At 39.9% G+C, this 26942-nt stretch overlaps 1 protein-coding gene across 1 annotated transcript in view; it reads left to right on the forward strand.

Annotated features, from left to right (window-relative positions):
• LOC5572379 overlaps positions 1-26942 on the forward strand; it is a 516304-nt gene that overhangs the window by 447933 nt on the left and 41429 nt on the right. Inside the window, exon 7 of the mRNA XM_021838796.1 lies at positions 190-538. Coding sequence (XP_021694488.1) covers positions 190-538 — 349 coding nt within the window. The remainder of the gene's footprint in view (positions 1-189; positions 539-26942) is intronic.

A 26942-nucleotide genomic window follows, 5' to 3' on the forward strand; every position in this document is an offset into this window, starting at 1 on the left:
ATTAAATGCCGAGTTTTACGAGTTTATGGACTGTCATTGGATTAAGTCGGCCGCCGCCTGCTTTTGTTTCACCCGGGCAAATAAATCTCCTGGCCGTCGTCGTCGTGCGTAGGATGTCATGAAATGTTGGTTTTTATTTGTGCACGGCCTGCTCTGATTGTTGTGTTTGCTTTTTTTTTTTCTTCGCAGAGGTCGAGCGGAAGGCATCGCTGGCAAATGGCAATTTTAATGGCTACTCACCGTACAAAGACAATGGCGGCTTGGGCAACTTCCAGATTCAGCCCAACACCGGATACAACAGTTTGGATGGGTTCTACAATGGGATGAGGACGACGCACCATCGGGAGAGGGAACGCAGCGGAGGCATCGGGGTGTTCAACATAGACGGCCATCGGATGGGAGACGAGGCGAACGAGGACGAGGAGAGTGATAAAAAGACTTCCTGGCACAAGGGCGACTATCATACAAATTTGTTCTACGACAATAAGCAACAGCAGCAGCAGCAGCAACACTACGACAGTGGCTATAGGAAACATCGGTAAGTGCACTGGATTTGGCGGGGATTAAGTAATTCCGGGAAAGGTTCCTCATCAAGAAAACACTAATGGAATTAATTATTGCGTTACATATTTTATTCACACTAAGTGAATCTGCTTGCATTTTGGACCGATGGAGAAACAACTTTGTCTTGCAGCGATCAACGACCGACAGTGAAAAGATGTTGACTTAGTCAACATTCTTCATAAGAGAGAATATTTTGCACAAACAATGAAAACACGAATAATCTTTTAAGGCGAAGTAGGCCATCATTGAAAATTGTAGGCACCGTTGATGATTGTTGATAATTCATCTCATGATTTAGAATTAATGGAAACTAATTGCTTTTGCATTGATGTAGCTGAAAAAGTATCATCATAATTTTTGCAATTCAGTTTAAACCCAATGCACTTTTTCTATTCAATATAAACTGTGAGTGCTGAGTTTTATTACTTAGAAATTGTAAGCTTGATAGTCAACGTGGCTGCCAAAACTAAAGACTGGCTTTTTAGCATTAAATCAATCACGTAATTGTGATTTCAATTTAAACTTGAATCTACATTCGAATCAATAGACACATACACGAACAATTGCAATTTCAAATCTGTAGAGTGATCCTTTAACAAATGCATAGAATAAAAGATAAACATATGAACAAATGCGACAAATCTTGAGAAAATTCACAGATAAAAACACAGACGAATCTACGGATAACCCCAGAGATAAATCCACAGACAAATTAACGCAGTTCAAACATATCCACAGATAAATTTGTAGATAAATCTAGGGAAAAATTTAGTAGAAAATACACAAATTCAAAGACAAATAGATAGAACAATCTAAATGCAAATCCACAGACATATTCACAGACAGACAACTGAAATAGACATGGCATACAATTTTTCATTGGACCTAACTGTGGTAAAGCTTCAATATAACGTAAATTTCCTTCGAGATTTGCTGCTGCCAAATCCGAGTACAGGATGCTCCTCAACGTTAAGTTTGTTGTTCAAGCTAACAGCAAAGTTGTGAGCTCTTCACCACAAAATGTAGCTATCATCGGCAACTGTAAAAAGAAGCAACATTGTATACGCTGTTAGATAGAGCACACGGATCCGGTACAATCTCCACCGCAAATTTGAAGAAATCCACTTTTCGCGTTTCCTTTTTGCTGTGGTGTAATAGTATAGTTTTTACGGAGCACTGTAGCACTCCTGTTTCCGGTTCTGGTTCCATAGAAAATTCCATTTGAATCAGCATTTTGTGTAATTACTTACTGTTCGCTGAGTCACCATTGTTCTGATTTGCTTTGCGAGATTTGAAAAATGTTGTTTCTTTCCGCACTGAAAAACAGCATCATCATTGCGGATTTCTCTCTCAGCAAGCTGTGGCGATCGATTTGAACTATTTTTGAATGACGTCAGATGCAAAAACAGGCATTTTCTCTGTCGAGTAAGGTCGTACGATTGTTCCTCAAGTGGATGATCCGGTTTGTCTAATAATTGCTCTCCGAATGACAGTGCCATGACATCCATCTTGGTCACATGCAGTGTTTCCGATTTCTTGTTTAAATGAGCAACCCCTTGCCCCTTGGATGCCCATTTCATGTCGTAACAACACTGACTGACTGTTCAGAAGCAGGCGTCGCCCTCATTTGTATCGCAGCAGCCCTTGAAGAAGCAACCAGTGGAAACGTCTTTTGTGTGGAGGATTGCATCTGCAGATAGCAGCTAACAACAATAAGTATCAATCATATGCCTTTTCAAGGCCCTCGGAAGACACTCTACTGGTCGCTTTACCTCGTCGTGGCAGGGCAGCAGTACAAACCATGAGGATGGATCTGAGAAGGTCATCCACTGAGTACGTTACAGAACTGAGGGATCTAACACCTCAAATCTCCTGGGACGTCTTCATCGGATGTTCCCAATTGCATTCCCCAGCAGGCCATGCCAAACAGAGCCACAACAGCAGATGAAAAGTGACGTTTCTTTCTCTGCATGGGTTGCTTCGATCCATAGAGCAAAAGTACGCACCGTTTGTTCATATGTAGGTATGTTGCCTGGAATGGCAGAGAAGAGCCATATCGTGATCCGGTTCAATGTTCAGAAGAGACGACTCGGGGTAAGGAAGCCAGCTTGAAGGACTATTACATTTCCTATTATTTATTACCAAATGACACATCCAGAACGCGTTCCATCTATATATGAATGGGTGACTGGGTGATGGCATCCCCTGTAAGCGTCTTCTCTATCCGCGACGTCGCTTCCTGTCAGTTCAGTTTCTCTAGTGTGGTTCCTGTGGTGCGAACGGTGAAGAGACTGACATTCTGAATGGGCCACAAACGCACACATACACCGAGGGAATTATACACGGATAATTATGGCTTTCAGAGGTGTTTGCTCGTGGAGGTTTTGACTAATTGATTGAGTAAATATTACTGAGGATTGCATGTGTAATTATACGTGCGAGGATTAAAATTAATTAACAATTTAAGGGGATCAGACACGGCGAGCCGCATGAAAAGTCTCCGGGGAGCCATATCATTCAATTGCATCCGTAAATGGAATGCAATGTATACCTCACATATGGAATTGTTTATTAAATTGACATTATGGAACTGTTGTAGTTTAACGCCTTGAAATTCTTCAAAAATCTGTAATCTTTTGTACGACATCATCGTAGTAAGTGTTATGTTGTTAACCTCAAAAATTTGAAACCGGTCTTGAGTCTGCCCAAATCAATTATAAGGAATAATTATGGACGATGGATTTGCAAACTAATCTATCAAAGATAAGTTGCATATCCTTCCAAATGTTTTTCTTTAGTTTTATCACAAATTCCTAAAAAACAGCATTTTTTCACAATCTTCTCTTATTAAATACTTCGTGTTTCATCAAGTCTTTTCAACTGAATCATTTGAAAAATGCTTTCATGAATTCCTCTTCAAAGTTCACTGATTTTTTTCTTAAATACTACATTTTAACACTGGAGTTGTTTCTATCTTACATTTCGCAAGGGACACGAAAAACAAAAACACAAAGGTGTGAAAAAAATTCAAAAACAGGAAAAAAAAAGTTGTTTGAACTTAAACCACATGAAAATTTATTAAAAATGTGTTTCTGGCCTAAGCTTAAGCGTTTGGTACTTACATATATCATAAAACGTGTGTTTATCATGACAACGGTCGGAATGTTACTTAAATGAATGAGTTTAACAAAATAAAAAATAGTTCGTCACTGTTAGTGTCGACATAGACTTTTTTACATTAACTTCAAAAGCCCCAACCTTTACTTTTACCTGATTTTTATCGTTATAAAATAACGTTTGAATGGTTCGACGCTAATAGTTTCGACTTACCGTATGTTCATGTTGTCTTTAGAGTACTGACAAGAGTACTGATAGGTGATTTTTTGAACTGATGTTGCATGGATCCCATCACTTACCAAGGCGAATCCTGATCATGTAGCTATGATCCCTCCCCACTAACTTCTTCCCATAACAACCATGGAGATGCAGAGGTGATCTCGGTCTCTAGTAACAATGGATGTCGTCCTTCCCTTCCCCGATGAAAGTGAGGACGTGGCCGGTGCAGTTATTGTCTTTTTAATATTTTGAGTTCTCGAAAGTGTACATTGAAGATGGAAAGCTACTCCCAAGCTAAATCTCTTGAGTCCTTGTGCAACGTCGATTATTCCCATACGTAGTACCTACTTCCAGCACAGCCTCCCGTATCGGTACACCTGGAGATCACCCCAACAAACTGAATCGCAAATCGACCACGTTTTGATTGATGGAAGACACTTCTCGATCATTACCGACGTCAGAACTTATCGCGGCGCAAACATCGATTCGAACCACTACCTAGTGACGGCTAAAGTGCGCCAACGACTCTCCGTTGTGAACAACATTCGGTACCGACGCCCGCCACGGTACAATCTGGAACGACTCAAGCTACCCGAAGTCGCAACTGATTACGCGCAAATCCTTGAAGCAGCGTTGCCGGAAGAGGGAGAGCTCACCGAAGCCCCTCTAGAGGGCTGCTGGAGTAGTCTTAAAGCAGCCATAAACAACGCAGCGGAAGGTGCCATTGGGTTCGTGGAAGCAAATCGACGGAACGGTTGGTTCGACGAGGAGTGTCAGACGGTTTTGGACGAGAATAATGCAGCGCGGGCGATGATGCTGCAGCAAGGCACCCGTCAAAACGTGGAACGATACAAACAGAAGCGAGGACAGCAAACCCATCTATTCCGGGATAAAAAGCGCCGCCTGGAAGAGTTGGAGTGCGAAGAGATGGAGCAGCTGTATCGTTCTCAAGAAACACGAAAGTTCTACAAGAAACTAAATGCATCCCGCAAAGGCTTTGTGCCGCGAGCCGAAATGTGCCGGGATAAGGATGGAGGTATCTTGACGGACGAACGTGAGGTGATTGAAAGGTGGAAGCAGCACTACGATGAACACCTAAACGGTGCAGAGGAGGAAGATCAAGACAGCAGGAGGAATGACTTCATCAGTACGGCGGATGAGGGAGACGTGCCAACTGCCACAATAGGTGAAGTTAAGGATGCTATCAAACAGCTAAAGAACAACAAAGCAGCTGGTAAGGATGGTATTGGAGCGGAACTTATTAAAATGGGCCCGGACAGGTTGGCCACTTGTCTGCACCGATTGATAGCCAGGATCTGGGATACAGAACAGCTACTGGAGGAGTGGAAGGAGGGAATAATATACCTAATATACAAAAAGGGTGATAAGTTAGAATGTGAGAACTATCGAGCGGTCACCATTCTTAATGCAGCCTATAAAGTGCTTTCCCAAATCATTATCCGCCGTCTATCGCCACTGGCAAGCAGATTTGTGGGAAGTTATCAAGCCGGATTTGTGGACGGGCGATCGACGACAGACCAAATCTTTATGTTGCGGCAGATCGTCCAAAAGTGTCGCGAATATCAAGTCCCTACGCATCACCTATTCATCGATTTCAAAGCGGCCTATGATATCATCGACCGCGAAGAGTTATGGAAGATTATGGACGAGAATGGTTTTCCCTTGAAACTGACTAGACTGATCAAAGCAACGATGGATAGTGTACAGTGCTGTGTGAAGATATCGGGTGTATTATCGGACCCGTTTGAAACACGCAAAGGACTTCGACAAGGCGATGGTCTTTCCTGCCTCCTGTTCAATATTGCGCTAGAAGGTGTCATGAAATGGGCGGGCTTCAACATGCGGGGCACGATCTTCAATAAATCCAGCCAGTTCATTTGTTTCGCTGACGACGTGAACATTGTCGGAAGAACGTTCCAGGTGGTTGCTGAACAGTATACCAAGCTGAAACGTGAAGCAGATCGGGTTGGATTGAAGGTAAATACGTCGAAGACGAAATATCTGCTGGCTGGAGGAACCGAGCGTGATAGAGCTCGCATAGGCAGACGCGTGATGATCGACGGGGATGAGCTCAAGGTGGTGGACGAATTTGTCTACCTCGGATCATTGATAACGTCGGATAACAACTGCAGCAGAGAAGTTCGAAGACGTATCATTGCTGGAAGTCGTGCTTACTATGGACACCACAAGACCTTGCGGTCTGGTAAACTTCACTTCCGTACTAAGCGTAGCATGTACAAGACGCTGATAAGACCGGTAGTCCTCTACGTGGACAATGCTCGAAGAGGACCTGCAAGCGCTAGGAGTTTTTGAACGACGTGTGCTTAGGACGATCTTCGGCGGAGAATGTGAGAATGGCGTATGGAGGAGAAGAATGAACCACGAGCTTGCGCAACTCTACGGTGAACCCAGTATCCAGAAAATCGCCAAAGCTGGAAGGGTACGATGGGCGGGACACGTTGTGAGAATGCCGGACAACAATCCCGCAAAAATGGTGTTCAACTCAAATCCGGCCGGTACAAGACGAAGGGGAGCGCAACGAGCTAGATGGTTTGACCAAGTGGAGCAGGATCTTGCAAGTGTGGGACGATCGAGGAATTGGAGGTTAGCTGCCATGGACCGAATTAGTTGGCGTAACATTGTGGCGCAGGTCATGTCTTGAAGGACGTAGAGCCAGCAAAAGTAAAGTAAAGTAAAGTATATGATGATTAATAGCCATTTTTGAAGAACTTTGGGTTGAACTCGGGTTACCTGCTCAAAATAACATTATTTTGCAGACTATGACCCAACAAGTTTTCAAAATCTAATCAATAGTTTGCCAATTGCTGTTCGCTGAAGCTGAAGCTATTGTTACATACCTTTGACAATAAAATTAGTGTTTCGTGTATTGTTCCTGGGTGTGTGTTTCTGTAGTGTTCCTGGCTTAATTGAAATAATTTCGTGTGCTTTCAACAGCAAACCCTTTAATAAAATACCACGAAAATTTAGTTCTCAGAAGAGTTTTAAGCTGCTGGAGAAATATCTGAAGAGTTTATTTGCAGGGAATCTCGATATGGAACCCTGTTCTTGAAGAACTCATGGAGAAATCTTTCGAAGTACTTTTTGTAGGATATGTACAGAATTTCTAGATTTATTGCTGGACCTCTTTCTCCACCAATCAAATCTTCCGACGCAGGTCACTGAATCTGTTATCTTCGCGAGAAATATAATTCAATCGGTTTTTGAACTTTACTTTGCATATGAGGATTTACAGAGTGTGTCGTCTATTGATTTCGTTTCATGTTCTTGTGCGACGGAATTATGATCAATCGTGTCCGGTTTGCGTTTTTTAGTGATATTTGCATTCAGTCGAGGAAGGATTACCAACTAGTGAGCTCTTTTCATGCTTATGCTAACACATTTTTATCGTGGCAACGTTACGTTTATGTAATTTTCAAACAATTTTTGGATGCATTACGTCACTACAGGAGTCGACATTTTTTTTTATTTAAGAGGTTTTAACCTGCATAGGTTCATTCAACTCTGTTTTAATTTAGATTAGATCTAGTTTACATTCATGAGATTTGATCTAGTTTACATTTGATCTAGTTTACATTAACAAATTTCAATAGTTTGATTTCGTTTTTCTTGTTATTGTTTAGCACGATTTGAATATTATTACTTAGTATTATTTTTCTTCTGATGTGATCGTATTTTGCTATACTGGTATTGTTGCCTTTCTTGAAGATGTTTTTAATGGACCAGTCTACTTTTACCTGAAGGCAGTTCCATGGACGGCGGCCAACACGTTGAAGCTTAATAATATCAGGAATAACACCTCCTGTAGTTTCGCGGAGCGCAGTATCAACCGCATTGCGGAGATGAGGATAGCCGTTATCGTTTTTTTCCACCAGTCACCAGTACTTACGGATTAGTATTTCGATGACCCGTAGCTCTAGTGGCAGTTCCCCAGCTTCAACAGCAAGACAATAGGTCGGAGAAGATTTGAGTGCCCCCGATGATGTTCTTAACAGTTGGTTGAAGATAGGCTGCAGAGAACTGGTTAGTTCTGTTCCGAAAAGTTCGATACCGTACAACATTTTTGACAAACAAATTGCATTGCAGATTTTCCACAAGGTTGATCGATTTGCTTTCGGCGCCAAAGCTCTGATGAAGTTGATCCGACTGTGAAGTGCTTCTTTTGTCTTGGCACTATGAGTGGAAAAATTACCTTTCCGGTTTATCCATACCCCTAGAACGTGCGCAGTTTTTACTTCTGGGATTGCTTCGCCATCGATCACAATTGCTGATCTTACCCGCGCTTTTTTGTGTCTTTTTCTCTGACATACGTGTAGGACGCAAGACTTAGAAGCTGATAGACGGAATTTGACTTTTTTAGCCCAGTCGTTAACTGCAGCAACTGCAGTCAGAAGTTTTCGTCGTACGGTGGACAGTTGCTTGGATGCTGCTACTAACAAAATGTCATCGGCGTACACCAAGATCCGAACGTCTTTGGGAACTACTTCAAACACCGTGTTCACGGCCCGGAGAAACAAAGTCACTGCTAGGACTGATCCTTGCGGCACTCCGCTTTTCAATGTTTTTTTAGATGAAAAAGATCCGCTGTACTGAACTTGGAAGCGCCTATCATTTAGGTATTCTTCAATTCAAGCTCTCATCCGATTACCGACGTGAACACGATCGTGTTGGTTGAGTATATGTGGTCTCCAGGCTTGGTCATATGCCTTCCGGATGTCCAATAGAGCGATTTCAAGATGAGTTTCTGTTCGTTTGGCCTCTTGGATGATTTCGTTCAACTCAGCAAAATATGACGAGGTTCCTCTGCCGGCTCGGAACGCATGCTGTCCCGGATGGAGAAACTTGCTTTTTTCGAGGAAAGTTGTCAGACGATGATTCACCATGCGCTCGTATATCTTTCCAATGCAACTCAGTAGAGTGATTGGACGATAATTCTCTACAGAATTCGGTTGAACACCAGGTTTGGGGATTGGTACAACAATTCCTTCTCTCCATAGAGAAGGAAACTTGCCTTCAGCCCAGACGCGGTTGAAGCTTCGTAGCATTGCCACTTTTTCGGAGATGGGTAGATGGCGAATCATGGGATAACCAACGTTATCGTTACCTGTTGAAAATCCTCTGGTCCCATCGATTGCTCGTAGAAGCTCTTGGTAACTGAAGTCACTGTCCAATGGACTATTCTCTGGGTAAACCAATGGTACACGCCTGCTTTCTGATTCCAGTACTTCCTCGTGACTATCGCCCGTTGAAGTTTTTTCGAAGTAATCAGCAAAGTTTTCGGCAATGATTGCTGGATCCTGCTCGTACTTGTCATCAATCGAGAGTCCTTTAACCGTTGATCTTCTTTTTCCACATAGCAGTTTTCTTAGTGCTTTTCGCCGTGCTTTTACAGCAAGTTTCACTGAATCTGTCCACCATAGCTCTGCTCTTTTGGGTGGTTGGCCTGTTGTTCGTGGAATGCTTGATTTAGCGGAGCTAAGGATCATTTCAGTTACTCCTTCAATTGAAAGATCCAAGTTGGGCTCGTTACGCAGAAAATTTTCAACGTTTTCTTCGTAATGTGGCCAGTTGGCGTTTTTGTATAGCCAACGTTTCCGGAGTTTTGTACAGGTTATGCTTTCTTCAGAATGGACACGGATCGGGAAATGATCACTACCGTGTGTGTCATGAGATATCGACCAATATAGATTTCTCGCTAAACTTTTAGAGGCTACGGTTAGATCTATGCAAGATGTGCTGCCATGGGATGAGCTGATAAACGTTGGCTCTCCATTATTGAGTACTATCAGGTCATTGTCTACGAATCACGTAAGAAGGAGCATACCTTTTCGCGTTGATTTGGTGCTGCCCCATGCTTCATGGGCTGCGTTGAAATCGCCACCAATGAGAAATGGCGGTTCTAGATTGTTTTTGATGTGTTCTAAAGTTTCTACGATGTCCACATCCGGGCAATTTGGAGGAGCGTATACGGATACCACGGTAGTGTTGAATGGACTATGCAGTCGTGCGGCGGAGACCGGGATTGGAGTGTCTACCACCATGAAGTGATGTGGAACCTCATTCAAGATTCCTAAACCAGCTGCACCAGCGCCTTGACTGTAATGACGATTAGCAAGGTTCCATGTGTACTGCGTCTGGAGGGTGTTGCTAGGATCTTTAGACATCATTTCTTGTAATCCAATTGCGATTGGACGATTCTGCGAGATTAGGTGGAACAATTCGGGATGATTGGACCAAAGGCCGCGAATATTCCATTGGAGAAAAAACATCTTTCTGCTTGCGTCACCGAAGGTCGAGTTGCTGAGAGAGTCCTCATCGTTTTTTGAATCTTCGTCTTGATGAATTGTAGCCGCTTGTAGCCCTAGGTTGTTGGAAAGACCAATGGAGTTTGACTGCTGGTTTTGAGATATAAAAGTTTGAATACTTGCCGGAGATGATGAAGGGGCCACGCCGACTGCCGCCAGAGGCTCTTCGGACAAAACCGGAACATCCCTGGTCAGGGTCGACGTGGCAGGCCTCGCGCTTGGCGAATCTTGGTTGAAGATACCGGTGGTGCGATCAATGATGAAGTATCCTTCTGCGTTGCTATTAGAGGGCAGCGCTCGAAAATGGCACAGCCGGTCGTATGCTTCAGAATTCCAAAGTGTTTCTTTCGGAAGTGGTGGTCGACATGATTGATGATGTATACTTGCGACCGAGCTAGGAGATCGGCAGTCAACGGGTTGGAGAGAGACGTCCCGGATTGCCTCCTTGCCTAGACACGCTTCCGTGCTTGGAAGTGAGGGGGGTACTACACATTCGCCTCCCTCAAATCGCCGTTTTACATTTGCTATTATTTTTTCTCGTTGCGTGTTGTTGAGGAGAAGTTCATAATCGTAGTCCATTTGTATGCGAGGGTCGTCTTGCTCAGTTTGGAGTTTTGCTAGTACGTTGTCCATATCAGGGTCCGGATTCATTGCAGGGTCGGTATTTTCAGGGGCGTACGAGGGAGAGTTACTAGCGGCCATCATTGCAATCTAGATGCCTTCGTTTTTCACGGTTCCGATCCGGAGGGGAGGTATTGATACGCTTGTCACTTCGGCTTCGGTTTCGCAGTTCCGTATTGTGAAGCAATCTATTGTTCGTGCTGTGCGAAGATTCTTTTGGAGGTGACATTGATAGTTTGTCTTTCCGAGATTTCCTTCCGGTAGTTGCATTTACGCTTGTCCGAGTTCCAGTCATGGTACCAGAATCGGATGACGACGGCATTTGGCTGTTAGTGTCTTTTGTAGCCATATCAACTCCCTTTACCGTCGGGATGCTGCTCTGCACCACATTTTGAATCTCAATTTCGCCGTTAGTGTGGTTTGACAGTGAGGTTTCTTTCAGAGTTTTTAATTCTGCTTTGGCGGCTTCGAGTTCTTTTCTAAGGTTGGCAATAATCGTGTCCTTTTCGGATTCAACTTGATTCAACCGTTGTTGTAATGCACTGGCGTACGTATCGCCACATCTATCGCGCAGCTCACGGCGGGCTTCACTGAAAGAGATTCTGTTGTCGGTTTTGTGCTTGATGATTTTCGCTTCTTGTTGATACTTCGGACATTCGCGCGAGTGGATTGGATGATTTGCCTTACAATGCAAACAAAACGCAGGGTTTTGACACTGTTCCCCATCGGAAATATGTACTTTTTGTGAACAGTGTAGGCAGATTGATGCTTCTTTACAGGCCTTTTTAGGGTGTCCATTGATTCCACAATTATAACACAGAAGAGGCGATAGATAATACGTACGAATTGGAACTCGTAGTAATCCGAAGTATATGAACTGGGGGAGTACAGCGCCTTTCAGTGACAATAAAAGCAATGGAGTGTTACGAAGAGTTCCATTGACCCGTTTCCGAATGCGTCGAACCTTAGTTATCCTCTGACACTTCAAGTAGTCTAGAATCTTTTCTTCGTCATCGTTTATTGAATCCGGCTCGTAGACCACACCTTCGACTGAATTGAGGGTTGAGTGGGGAACGACTTCCACAAGTGTCCCATCTACCAGATTTTTGATGGTTACAAGCTTTTCGGCAGTTAGGCGAGAGTTCGTGCGAAGAAGGTATTTCGTACCTCTACCTTCTTTAGAAGCGACAATTTCTCTAGCTTTTTCAGCACCAATCACTTGCTCTACTGACAATCCAATCACAATCGGGCTGGGAAGACGGTGGTTGATTTCCTTTTCTCCTGAATCTAGTTCACGGCGAACTTGCATTACGAGTACGATCTGGTATCCTATCTCGTCATTGCTCAGTAGCCAACTAGGAACTAGTGTGCCTATTGTACTGTCTGGAGGGTTATCAAAGAGCCCCCCCAAATGGGGCCCTTGACTAGCCTCGGCCATGGCCGAAGCGGTATTTGAAACTGCTACTCAATGCTCGGCAGTGGTGTGTGTAGGGATTATGAGAAGGGCAAAGGGAAATATAATAGAAAAAGATAGAAACATAGAACAGATTTGAATGAGCGGAAGGCGAAGTAAAGGGCTTTTGAATCGAAGTAGGCTGTTAGGAAAATTTCAAATTTCGAGACTGAATTTGTTGGTTTGGTTTGAAGGATTAAAACGTGTTTTAGTACAATCCGTGTGTTGTGAGTTTTGTGGAAAGAAATGGCCGGTCACTACAGTGTGCAAGCCAAATACACCAAATCGAACGGGATCCGTGCTAGTTCGTTGCGACGCTTGTGATGACGGCTCGCTTTGCTTGTTAGCAAAAAGTTTTCACTTGAAAGCTAGTATGAATCACCGTTAATTGAGCAACTGAAGCATGTAGCTGCTACACACTATACTAACGCTAGTATTCCGATGTAATAAGGAATTTAATACGCTTTATAACTATCGAATAGTCGAAGTAAACTCCCGGCACGCGGACGTAAATAAACCGTTGTTATCGCTGTGCTATAATTCACTGAGAGTCGACAAGGGTTTATGTCGGTTTATGTTTCATATAATTTTATTATACACATGCCTTTCTTGTTTTGTCATGGCTGCAAATAACTTAGAATGATTCGACATTGCTAATGTCAACATACTTTTTTTAATCTTCTACCGAAACAAATATTTAAAGCTAGTTTCAAGTTTGTGCACTTTGGGAGCAAGCGAAAATTGTTAGTTCCAATAAATCACAGAGTATAGCAACCATTGCAATGTCAGTCTGTGCTATGCCTTGCTATGCTTTATAATATAGTGATGAGGACTCATAATATTTTTATTTCATATCAGCAATAATGGAAGACTTCTACTACTGCTGTCAAAACTCACCAATATGAAGTCGCTATTGTAATACCAAGTAGAAAGCTCTGTAGAGAATTCAAAAAAAAAATGAAGGTGATTCTCAAGCTTAAAATCTTTGCAATCATTTATAACCGCAATTGCTTTGAACACAAAGTAAACCAACCACTCATCCTTCAAAGCAAAATCATGACTTACCCCATGTCTTTGTAGCCTGGAAATGTCTTCATGAGTCGATATTACATCATGGAACCAGGGTTGCGATACTTAAATTTATATATTTTTTGTTTTTGAATTATCAGGATTTTTGTATACTTCAGTTTAGTATCTGTATTCTTAATTTGTATCCCAAAAATCGATATAAATATCGATCGATATACAAAGTGGTGTTTGTATGTCACGAAATAACTTGAGAACGGATGAACGGATTGACGTATGTTTTTAATTGTAGCCCTCGACAAGGGACGCGATGTGATTGTGCGAGGAAAAAGTTTGGGAAAGTCTTCGGAATGATTAGGAAAACGGGAGAAGACTAATGTGTCATTTTGTATGGGGGATTAAATGACGTTTTTAAACAGCCTACTTGATGGCAAGACGAAGTTTGCCTGGACCACTAGTTTTAGATAGAAATGAAAATTACAGAGGAATATCTGTATAAATCTGTGTTATTTTGGCAGAATGCTTCTTCTGTTTTTATTTTTCAAATATTCGCGAAAATCTGTTAAATGTAGATAAATCTTGACATAATGCAAACCTGTATGAAACACCGACTGATAAAGGGTAAGACAGTCTAATGACATTGCCCATCACAACATTTGATTACACACAATCCCAACTATTTGCGATAGCAATCAAACCGCAAATCCATAACTGATAATTTCCTTTGGTGACATACCGGCAAAACCACGTCGTCTTCGTCTTCTTCGCACCGAACAACGGAAACAAGCAGGCGTGTCGTCAGGGAGTTGTCCCGCCCACACACCATTCAGTCCTTGGCCACCTCCACACACAAAACGCCTCGGCCCTGTCAAGAACAACAAGATGTGTATTTATGTGCTCTGTTGCAATGGCAGCACCAGTTCCATCCAGACATTATTCTCCTTCTCTGCCACCTACCTACTGGAGCGGAGGAGGAATTGCAACTTCACTGGAACTCAACTGCAGCAGTTGAGAAAACGGATAACAAGCTTGTCCCCTCGTGCAGTACCGTGCAAAAGTTTGGGTTCGCATTCTAAAAACATACACGTGTAATTGGAACTCTCTATGGCTCATTTGAAAGTTATTCTTACTTTGTAAGTATTTTAATAAGAAAATTTTTGAATTTTGAATACTTAATTTTTACTTCAAGTGGTGACACTTTTTAAAAAATTACACTGAACACAATATTTTTGCATGAAACACCAAACCGAAGGATGAACACAAACTTTTGCACGATGACTTGAATAACTAATTTGATAATTATGAATAGTTTTCAGATTTTTCTTTAAAAATATGCAAGAGCTCTTCAAAGATTATAACATTACGGTTCAAATGCCGTTCTGGTTAAAAATATTGGTTAATTCAATGCTAACACTTTTTTTCTGTAAAAATGTCAATTGAAAATAATAGAAAACAAATTTATATAAAACAAAATCTCAATATATCTTCGAGTTAAGAATAACTCCTTGCCGAGTGAGCTATAGAAAATTTCAATTGAATGTGTATTCACACAAATAAAGACAAAACACTTTCGTAGGTTTTTGGGAGGACTACCCAAACTTTTGCGCGGCAGTGTACGTGTATAGATGACCGGCAAAAGCATCCTTACGTAGGTGCAACTGCAAGTAACGGACGATGCATCAGACACCAACCAACACACACTGACTGGATTCAATAATGTCATCCCGGCTGACAGGGCGTTGATGACATACATACTGCCCGACAGGTCCCTTACATCATGGCGTAGTTTGCAAGCAACTATCAGCTCCAGGGGCCCGATGGGGAACTGGAAATGGGACTGTTTGGTTTTAACGAGTAGATAATGGAATTACATGCGGAGGGAAAGGATCGATTCGATGCGTCTCTCGTTCGTTGGTCGGCGTCATCAAAGTAGGTCTGGGCAACACAGTCAGTCAGTGGCGGCGACACCCGGCTTACTGTGTGATCGAACGACAATTAGTGAGTTTGGGGATTGTTTTTGCAATTGAAACCCGGGGAGTATTATTTTGCACATTATTGCGGTAATGGATGATAAATAAGGCACGCTGTTCATGGAACGTTGCATAAGGAAATGTTGTTTCAGTTGAAAAAGCTGAAATTTGGTTCGATGTAGCTGTTTTGTCAACTAAACGTGACGTAGCATTTGTAGATTTGGATTTGAAATCAAATCTTTAAGCTTTCAATGAGAGTTCAAATGCGACATGCCTAGCGAGTTCGATTTAAACTCGATAGGACCTACTAGGGGCCTTCCTTAGCCGAGTGGTTAGAGTCCGCGGCTACAAAGCAAAGCCATGCTGAAGGTGTCTGGTTTCGATTCCCGGTCGGTCCAAGGTCTTTTCGTAATGGAAATTGTTTGACTTCTATGGGCGTAGAGTATCATCGTACCTGCCACACGATATGCGAATGCGAAAATGGCATCTATGGCAAAGAAAGCTCTCAGTTAATAATTGTGGAAGTGCTCATTGAACACTGCATTGCTGAGAAGCAGGCTTTGTCCCAGTAAACACGTTATGCCAAGAAGAAAAAGAAGAAGGACCTACTTAAGATTTAATTTAGTAGGGTGTGCGTACCAGTTATGGCCTTAGTGATTCTCTAATATATTATACGTGAAATTCAAATTGATTTCTATTTTCCAGTCTAAATGTTTATGTAGCACGATATCAATTACATCTTGATTTTCGATCAATGAAACGATTCAACAGTTTTTGAATGGTCAAAATTGGTACACCTTCTTTATTTGATTTGGATTCAGATATGGATTTAAATGTGAATAAGTTATATTGGACGATATACCCGGGGCTTATCCCTATTCCTGACGCCCATTCGCAAAGACTCGACCCATCCCAGTTATTTCGCAATTTATTTTCCGTCTAATTCCCTCCACCCCACTTAAAGGACGCCATTATTCACCGTTAACGGTGCGCTGTTCCCGGCAAGCACTCCTGGGTCCCGGCTTGCTATCAATTCTCCAAAAGCGTTCTCAAAATGGAGCAATAAAACTTGCCTCCTTCCAGCGTCTTTTTTTTCCCTCTCCCTTTAGGCATCGTGCGTGATCTCTTAGTTGTAGTACAGAAAATGTAGGCACAAATTTAGGCTCGACCCTCGTTCCAAATTCACGCTACGTGTGCATATGTGTAGACAACCATCCATTTTCGCAATAAATTCCGACGCAAATTACGTGTTGATTAACTCGTCGCGTGTGTCTTTGGCCAACTTTGATCGCCTGCCATGTCGAATTTTTCATCCGGGTACGATAGTAGGACCCTGAAACGAGCGAACGTCTCAACATAGTAGGCAAGCTATTTATCGACTTTGTTGGAAGCAGAGAGAGAGAGTGCACGCGGACCGAGGGGTAATCCTTGTAACAGTCTCACAGAATGACACACAAGTGGAAAATAAGTTCGCTTGTGGCAATAAGTGGAGCGCTTTTCGGCTGTTGCCGGCAATCCATTTTTCTTCCATCGATTTTGGCGAAAACAAATAACCAAGTTTTATCCCTTTCCCAGCAAACAGCGGACGAACGATGAAGACTTCTGTGCAGGCATGCTAGGGTGGACCATAATGACTGAACTTCAAAAATCATAACTTGTTCTTTCCTTATTTGTTCATTTCAACTCGCAGAAGCCCAGGGCCTTCTTTGACCAGTGGTTAGAGTTCAGGGCTACAGAGAAAAGCCATGCTGAAGGTGTCTGGGTTCGATTCCCGGTCGGCACAGGATCTTTTCATTATGCAAATTTCCTTGACTTCCTTGGGCATAAAGTATCATCGTACTTGCCACACGATGTACGAATGTCAAATTGGCAACTTTGGCAAAGAATTAGCCCAAGTATTAACAATTTCAAATGCTTTCTGGTCTAACGTATTGTTTATTATGGTTTTATTAGAGATGTAATTAATCAGAACAGATTTAATGAAGGTTGTACAGTTCAAGCAGCATTAACCTTGCAGATACCCAGAAATGCTTCCGTTAAAACTTATTTCCCAGAAAACAATTTGATTAATAGATTTATTCTGAAGGAGCTATGTAGTACACACTTAGATTTTTTTTCACGAGCTCGGCTGTGCGAATCTTGGCTTCCCGATTTTAACCGAGACTCAGCTAACAAATTGCCCGGTTGCATAGCAACGAAGCACGATTTACTGATACTCGGCTTTTATTTGCTGAGATCCCAGGAAATTTGTTTGCCGACTACTCGGCTGTGCGGATCTCGGTTAAAATTTGCCGAGATTCGGCATTCTGAATTAAGTGTGTATCTGTCAAAACTCATCTCTAAATATCATTTTTTTTGTCTAATCAAGACAATCACAAAATTTCTTCGAAAGTACAGTCAACTCTTTCTTGCTCGATATCTCGTATCTCGATATCGAGTTAGAGAGCCATAGTAAAAGTTGATTTTCATGGCCACTTTGGTGGTCCTTAGAATTGCACTGGTTGCACTGGTTCTGTGTTCTGCTACTCGATACCTCCCTAAATCGATTGTCCTTTCAATATCAATATTGAGTTGACTGTACTAAGTAAAACATAAGTTATCCAAAATTGCAAACTGTTTATGAGTATTAATTGAATGTAATCTGCTTGAGATTGTCTTATATCATTATGTGTATAATAGAAAAGGAATGGCGTTTGGATGCCACGAATCGGCTTGAGAACGAGTAGATGGACTTGGAGAATTATTGCACCATTTTTTTCTTCAAGAACTCGAACGTGCTTGTCAGGATAAAATCACTGGAAATTCACCGAAAAAACACAATACAAGAGAGAATACAGGTTCTATCCCATTTGGCGTAATGCCTTTTGACATAATCCTTTTGGCATAAGTCCATTTGGCATAACGGCCATTTGGCATAACGGCCATTTGGCATAACTTGACGAAATCACGTCCGTGTACCGACTTGCGCTTTCCAAGTCGTGGTAGTTTTTTCCTTTGTGGGGACATGATGCCACTGCGACCACTGCGAGTTGTTCTATGAGTATTCACTTGGGATTATTCTATGAGATGGGTGAGGTGAGAGATGTCGGTCTCCTATAGCGAGGTGACAATACTCGACTCGTATTAAGTGATTCGCCGTGCAAATCAAATTGGGACCCACCTCACTCGAGTGGTGTATTGTCTTCTCACTACACGAGATCAAAAATTCTCACCTCACACCACTCGTAGAGTAAGCCCAACTTATTCTAATCGCTTCAACAAAGAAAGTAGTAAGAAAAGTATACAATTTGACGCCAGAGAGAAAGCACGCTCTGGAAAATCAACGTTAAAAAGTGAGGAAAAATCTATTATGGAAAAATCAATGTGTTAAAATTTATGTTTTCTCTATCCTTGAGGGAACATAAATGAGGTGTGAAGTACAGCCAATGTTCGAAAGAAGGAAAATTCCAAGAGAGATGTTTTAATTGCTACAAAAATTAGTTGGTACACGATTAATAATTCAGCATAAGAAATTTGACCTTCTTTCTAACATAAGCTGTTCTTTTGAGTTTGCAGCGGAGTAATTTATAAGCACGCCAAGATTGATGATCATTTACATCGATTTGCCTTGGGTTCTGATTCAAATTCCAGACAGCTGCAAACTCCGGACTTTGTAAAAGAAACATTTCGCACGAAATGATCAATATTTGTTGTTCAAACGATCCCACTTTTGAGGCTCGTTTTATTTAGCATCTCTCAAAGATATCTATGAAGGTTTCAATGGCACATCTCAGTTGTGGAAACCGCCTAAGACGTCTCTCTATGGGTTGTGTGATTTCAATTGAGGGTTTTACATTTCTTATTATGATTATTATAATGAAGTCCATATATTTCTATTTATTTTGAATTACTCATGTTGCAAAATCAAAATCTTCACCCATCATTTGAAAGTTTGATGGTTTTAATACTCGATAACGCTTAGAAATCATTCAGCATTACATATTGTATATGCTTTTTGATAAGTTATACTTCATGTTATGATGTCAATGTCAATCGGCAAAAAAATCTCTCAGTTAACAACAGTGGCAGTACTCATAAGAGCATTAGCTGAGAAGCATTCTTTTTTCCTGTTGAGACGTAACGCCAGAAAGAAGAAGACGGCCTTGCGGTTGGCTGAGAAACAATAAATCACGATGAAAATGACAAATTTGTATTCTGGCTCTACCCTATTTGGCATAAAGCCATTTGGCATAATGTTTATTTGGCATAATAGTCATTTGGCATAACAGCCATTTGGCATAATTTATAAAAGATAGCAAATTTATTAGCTTTTTTTTCTGACACTTAAAATTGTTGAACCATATGTTAGTGCTTAAAATAAAAATAATGTTTGTCTAACACAAGTAAAGTTTACTGAAGAATGGGACAAATATTAATCATGATTCTTCTGTACAAAAAAACTTAGGTAAAGCACAAGGAAAAACAGGAATGTTATGATGCTGTATTGGAATCATAATCTTACATACAACTGATCTCCATCTACGCAATAACCCAGACAACCAGAAGTCGCATAACAGTTAACGAAAAAAAGTCGTTTAGTTACACAAATTTTATCACACCCGCACTACATGGTGGATGATATCGTTCGACCGATGAGTTTCCTCGCATAAAACGCTATTTTATGAGTTCATACGTACATTTCGTTTCGTTTCGTATACTCGTACAAAACAAGTCGGATCAATCCGTAGCAGCTGTCAAATCAACATTGTTACCACAAATTAAGTCGCATAAGAGTACAGACTAGTTTACAATAAAATTTACACACTCGCATTGCATGTTATTTTTCATCATATAAAATATGCACGTATATCGCCTCCACTTTTGTACGTATAAGGCCTTTTCGCAACATCTTATACGTGAAACTTTGCGCATATAAACATCGCATAACGCAAAAGGTGATTTCGTTATGCGTACATTCTGGTTGTCTGGGTAATAAACCACCCACATTAAGGGACAGCTGTATTAACACCAATCGTTGAACTCCGATGGCAAATCTCCAACGATATTCTCAAAGTAAGATGTAACCCGTAATATACTTTAAAAAAGCCACATGTATTTCTTAAAGTTTTTCCTTGTGCTTTACATCACTTTTTGTACAGAAAAATCATGATCAATATTTGTCCCATTCTTCAGTAAACTTTACTTGTGTTAGACAAACATTATTTTAATTACAAGCACTAACATATGGATCAACATTTTTAAGTATCAGAAAAAAGCTAATAAATTTGCTTTCTTTTATAAATTATGCCAAATGGCTATTATGCCAATTGGACATTAGGCCAAATGGCATTATGCCAAACGGCATTATGCCAAATAGATTTATGCCAAATAGGGTAGAGCCAGAATACAAATTTGTCATTTTCATCGGGATTTTTTTGTTTCTCAGCCAACCGCAAGGCCATCTTCTTCTTTCTGGCGTTACGTCCCAACAGGAAAAAAGCATGCTTCTCAGCTAATGCTCTTATGAGCACTGCCACTGTTGTTAACTGAGAGATTTTTTTGCCGATTGGCCATTTTTGCATGGCTATATCGTGTGACAGGTACAAAGAAACTTTATGCCATGGTAAGTTAAGCATGAAAAGATCCTCGACCTGTGGGATTTGAACCTACGACCCTCAGTTTGGTTCTGCTGAATAGCTGCTTGTTTGAACTAGTAGAGTCACAGGTAAACAAAATCATGAAGATTGATCCGACGCATTCCGTTGCACCAAAGGACCAGAATAACCATCCATTCATTCTTTTGTCAACTACATTCAAACATTACTGATCATAAAGGATTGGATACCATTTATTTGGGTTTGAGACATAAATACAGTATGGCCCATTAAAAAAATGCGAAAATTGTCGGATCGTGAATTCAGCATCCACAAGCATTATTTTCGTTGTTTTTGTAAATTAATGTAATTTCTGATTACTGCACAGTATATTCTGACATAACTTCGCTCTCTAGGACAATTTTTGTCATATTTTTCGCACTGTTCTAAATAATGTAATAAAGTAAAGAAGTTTGAAGGTTTTGTCCGCTCAAATTAAGAAACAACGACTGATTGTCGTAAACTTTGATGATAAATTTTCTGCCTTCGAAAATCACACTTTATTTTTGAAAATATTAGTTTGTTTGGTATCAGTGGATGGAGGAGTTCTTAGAGAACGCTCTTCACTAGTCACTAAACTAAGGTATGAATCGTAACATTATTCAAGACCCTCTACCTCCCCCTACGTATTTTCTTCATGGAAGCCCTCCTAGGGGTCATTCAAAGCTTTTGTTTCCAAAAAAATAAAATTGTTCACACAAAAAAAAAATAATTATCAAAAAATTTTAAGTTGCTGGATTATTTACATTCATTTGAATTTTGAAATGGGTCGAAAGAGATCTAAAGCCCTTACTAAGGTTAAATAATTAAAAAAAAAAAACTATAGTCAATTTTATAAATGCCATGTATTTAATCATAAGCCATTGAGACTAGTTTTATAAGATATTTAAAATGTTTTTCGCATTTCAATACCGATTATTGATCATGTTCAGACCATAAAATATTATAATGTATTATATTATAATGGCTCTTATCTATGTAGAACGGTAAACTACAAGGTTGGGATCAGCTTGTAGTAGATAAAAAAAAATAAAAATGTTACTTGGAACACGAGGTTGAAGTTTGTATGGCGGAAATAGACCAAGTATATGGAAAAACTAATCACATTTTTTACCATAGCGTCCCCTGTTCTTTCGTAAGGGATTTGAGGATTCTTCTATCGATAGATAAAGGACTAAACCTAACCGGAAGTCTTTTCGTTTAGTAAAAAGAGGTATACCCGGGGAAACTGAAATTCGATTTTCCCTGCGGTGGAAGGACCTCCACCAGAAAAAATATATATATTATTCCTAAATGCACGGATTTCGTTCAAATTTTATGAATAGAATTTGTTCCCGAAGGGAAACCAAAATATTCGAAGAAGCTGTTTGTTTTCCAGCAACGACTTTCAAGTTTAGTAGATTTGGTAATTTGGTCGGATAAATACTGGTGCAGTTACCCTACTTATGTTGCAGGTGTAATTCAATCGCAGCCAACGGGAACGCTAATCTGGGACCTAATTGATTTTCAGGTCATCAGGTAACCAAATTTACTACACTAAATCAACCAATCTTCGGGCTATCCGCAACTATTCTCACGACAGTTTCTACTAATTTCCGCATTAATATACTGGAATACAATACATTTTACGACTAATCAAACTATTAATTTGCCATAGTGAAAGATTCCTTATATATCTACCGATCTAATCATCTATTATTTGTTCATTTATGCTACGCAACTCTCTTCACTTACCACCACATACATACTCACACGCACTACCATGTTGGCACCAGGCATGCCAGGTGATTTTTTCCAATGTCTTCCATTGCACGGAAAAATGTCTTCCAATGTCTTCCACTTTAAATGTTTCAATTATCATGGCAACTTAAGGGCAACTTCACCGGTGGTCCATTTTTTGGGCCAAATGTATTCCAAAAATGTCAAAATTGATGAGACCAGTAAAAATAAACCAAGCCACACGCGCATGCACCGATGTTTTTCATCGATCAATTTCAAACGTGATCACAAAAACAAACATATTGGTGATGCTTGGAAAAAGCGAAATTCAAGCTGAATCCTTGTAGGAATTTCTGTAGAAATTCACGTAAGAATCACCGCATTAAATATATCGCGAAATTCACAAAGGAGTTCCTGGCAGAGTTCCTTCACCCTAAAATTTCTGGAGGACTTAGGAATTCTGGGCGTTTTGCATATTAAAACTCCTGGTCGAACTTACCGAATAATTTCCGGAGTAACTATGACCCAGGAGACGGACTTGACCCTCCCGGGGTCCATAATAGGATTGTTTACAAATTTGACGTTGCGTATTATGGACCCTCCATTTGATTCCCATGTAATCCGGCTCGCTGCCGACGTGCCTATTATGGACCCACCTGGAAATGCGTATTATGGACCCTCTTGTGCGGTTTCATTTACAAAACTGTTCAAATATCTGTATTTATGCGCCTCAATCCAAATATTTTGCCTGAAACTGCTGACTAACAATGCAATTGAAGTTCCCCCGGTGGATTTTCATTGGAATAAGGTTACTTTGAGTGCTAATTATATGTTTTTCTGTAGGGGGTCCATAATACGCAAAGGGTCCATAACCGGCATCGACTCCCTATTTAGGAGATAATCTTCGAAGGAATTTATTAATGAATTCCAGGAAGAAATCCCCAGAAGAATTGCTATTGGAAATCCCCAGTGAAATTCCTGGAGAAAAGCCCTGGAGGAGTTCTTGGTAGAAATCTCCGGAGGAAATCTCGTTATTAAAAATCCGGAAGTATTTTTAGAGGAAATACCCGAAGGAATTTTTGGCGCAAATCTACGGAGAAATTCTTGGAGTATATGCCCGGAAATATTCTCTTAAAAACACCCTGAGGAATTCCTGGAGGAAATCCCCGGAGGACATCCAAGGAGGAATTCCTGGTAGAAATTCTTGGAGGAATTTCTGTTGGAAGTCCTGTTTTACACATCGGAGGAGCTTTGATTAAATTCCTAAAAAAAAAATCCTTGAGATTTCTGTTGAGGAATCTTCAGCTGTATTTATGTAAAAATTCGTGGTGGAATCCATGTAGGAATTCCTGCAGCAACACCTAAAGGTTTCACCGGAAAAATAAGCTGATGATTTCTGAAGGTGTCATTGTATGAATTCCTGGAGGATTCCCCGAAGGACTTGCCAGAGGAATTGTTGGAAGAGGAATAAATATTGTTTAAAAAACAGCAGCGATGGAATATTTGTTCCTGTTTTCACTTAAATCAAATGAGTAGGGACTAAAGATGGTGATTATTTCAGTGAGAAAAATCCGAATTGGTGAACAAACATGTGTCAAACCCTTGGTCAAACCAGTTTTTGAACAGCTCAAATCATAGTCCAATTCCGATTTATAATGGATCAGGCAGTTAAACTGTTCCAAAAAATAAACCAGAAAACTGGTATAAAATAAAATTGGAACATTATTTGTATACCGGTGCAAGCTCCAGTTTTTAACTTGGTCCAAAAATTTGGAACCAACTGAAAAATCAATTTTCTGCTTCAAAATCCCCAATTCTGAAAAAAAAAATAAAACTCACAGCTGTTTTATTTCGAAACTAAAACTGCTTTATGTTTTTATTTTTTGCAAATGGTCCCGGCAAACTTCGTCTTGCTATCAAGTAGGCTGTTCAAAAACGCTATGAATCGTCCCATACAAAATGACAGTTCCGTTCACGCTCGTTTTTCAGACTTTCCCGGTGAATATCCTGGAATTTCATGCTCCTAAACACTTCTAAATATAATTGACCCGTTCGGATGCCATTTCCTGACATACAAACACCATTCCATTTTTATTTATATAGATTTGGTCGTATGAATAAACTGAGCAAAAGCTTTTACTTTACTGAAATTCATCTGTCAGATCATTTTCCTGAGCATTTACTCAAGTTGGTATTATAAAACTGAGCATTTGAGCATTTCCTTTTCGAACATCCAAATTCGTATGAATAAAATGACAACAGCTAAATAAATGTTCAGAAAATCCTTAGTCACCTACTTGCCATGCCCAGTTGAAAATTTGAAAAAAAAGGATTGTAGGTATTCGCTACAGATTTCTCTGGAGGTTCCTAATGAAAAGCATTGAGCAATTTGTCCACAGATAATACATAAAAAATCTCCGATAATTCTCTAAGTTTTTTTTTCGCATCTTTCAATGCCTAACAAAATATATCCACTGTTTCTTGTGCTAATTCCTAGAGTAATTCACTCTAAGAATTTCTTCAGATTTTTGAAGATTTCAATACTTCTTGATATTCATTGTGTTTTTTCTCAAGATTTAAAGGATTATTTGAATAAGTTTTGCTTTATTTGAAATGCATGAAAATCATCAAAAAAAAAATCAAGCTAGCTCTTTTTATATTCACATGAATGACTTATCGTTATTTTATATTTTTTTCCCAACAATTCTTCTACGGATTTTAAAGGAGTTTAATTGGAATCAGATCAGGAATTTAATTGAAATTTCAGTTATTTTTCTATCTCCAGGATTTTTTTTTTTTTTCAGGAATAGAATGATCCAATAGTTCTATAAAAATCGTCAAAGATTCTCACAGAATTTCACCAGACATTTTTCTAAGGACATCTTTCTTCCGAAAATATCTGAGGTAACTAATAAAATTCATGGAATGTTTCAAGACAAATACAAAATACATAACCAGTATTTGAGCATTTTTTTCCTCTGTAAAAAACTAAATAAAAATAAATAAATAAAATAAAATAATTATTATGATTCGTTCCCTAGCATCTCCCAAAAAACATTCTCTATATTCCATTGGGAAATTTATCCGAGAGTTTTGGTAAGGATTTTTAACAAAATGATACTTTCATGATGTATTAAGAAATCGATATAAAATTGATTTGCAAATTCTTTAAAAAAGAAATTTTTAAAAATTCCTCCTGATTGGTTTAAGAATTTGCAAAAAAGATTTCTGCGGGATTTTCACTAGGATTGCTTAAATTAGATTCATCCACAGATTCCTTTGAAACATACCTAAGAGTATTCTTAAACAAATATGAAATAATATCATGGATATTTATTAAGGATGTTTTTGCAGATATTGTTTGAAATATTGTCAAACAATTGTTGAAAGAATTCTGGAGGAGATTTCAGAGCAACCAGTGGAAAAAATCTTGACAGATATTCCAAAAGTCCCCGGGAAAACTTCAGAAGCAACGATCGTAGCAATCTGAGGAAAAAATCATATGAAAAACCGTATATTTTTGGAATTGGTATGAAAAAGATACACGAGAATCACTGAAATAGATTTTAGAAAAAAAAATCCTTGTAAGAATCCCTGAATACCTTTGATGAATTTCTTGAATTATATTTAAATGACGAATCTCTGCAATAGTTCATAGAAGGAACTCTGGAAGAATCTTTGACAGAATTATAAGATAAATATCTGAAGAAATCAATGGAGTATTTTCAGCGGAATTCGGAGAGGGATAGCTAAAGATTGAGTAAGACGTGCAAAAATCTTATAGAAGCGTTTCTGTAATTTCCAACTCATATGTTTTTTTTTTAATCTAGGAATTGTAAAAATGCCAATAATTTCAAATTGTCTTGCAAATGTCTTCATAAATTCTGAAAAGTCTTCCAAAAATCTTCCGTCGTTCAAATGTCTTCCTCAGTACTCAAATGTCTTCCAATGGAAGACATTTCTTCCAATCTGGCATCCCTGGTTGGCACAGAACAGATAGGAAAGATGACAACAAAAACAGCTGCCAAAATTAACGCGAACACTAGCGCACCTGATGGCGGCGGGCAAGCTTTTTATACTGTAAATTTTTCGAAAAATGTGCAGAATTGGACAAGAAGCCCCGTCTAAATCTTTTCTCGATTACTTTTTCAAATCGACGTAAGTAACTTCCATATGGATTTGAGAAAATTAATTCAGAAGAATCACAACCTGTCTTTTAAAACTGTTTTAAAATGAATAACCTTCTTGACATTTTTTCGCCGTGTACATTGCTTAA

Source organism: Aedes aegypti, chromosome 1, assembly GCF_002204515.2.
Source record: "Aedes aegypti strain LVP_AGWG chromosome 1, AaegL5.0 Primary Assembly, whole genome shotgun sequence".
Lineage (NCBI taxonomy): Eukaryota > Metazoa > Arthropoda > Insecta > Diptera > Culicidae > Aedes > Aedes aegypti.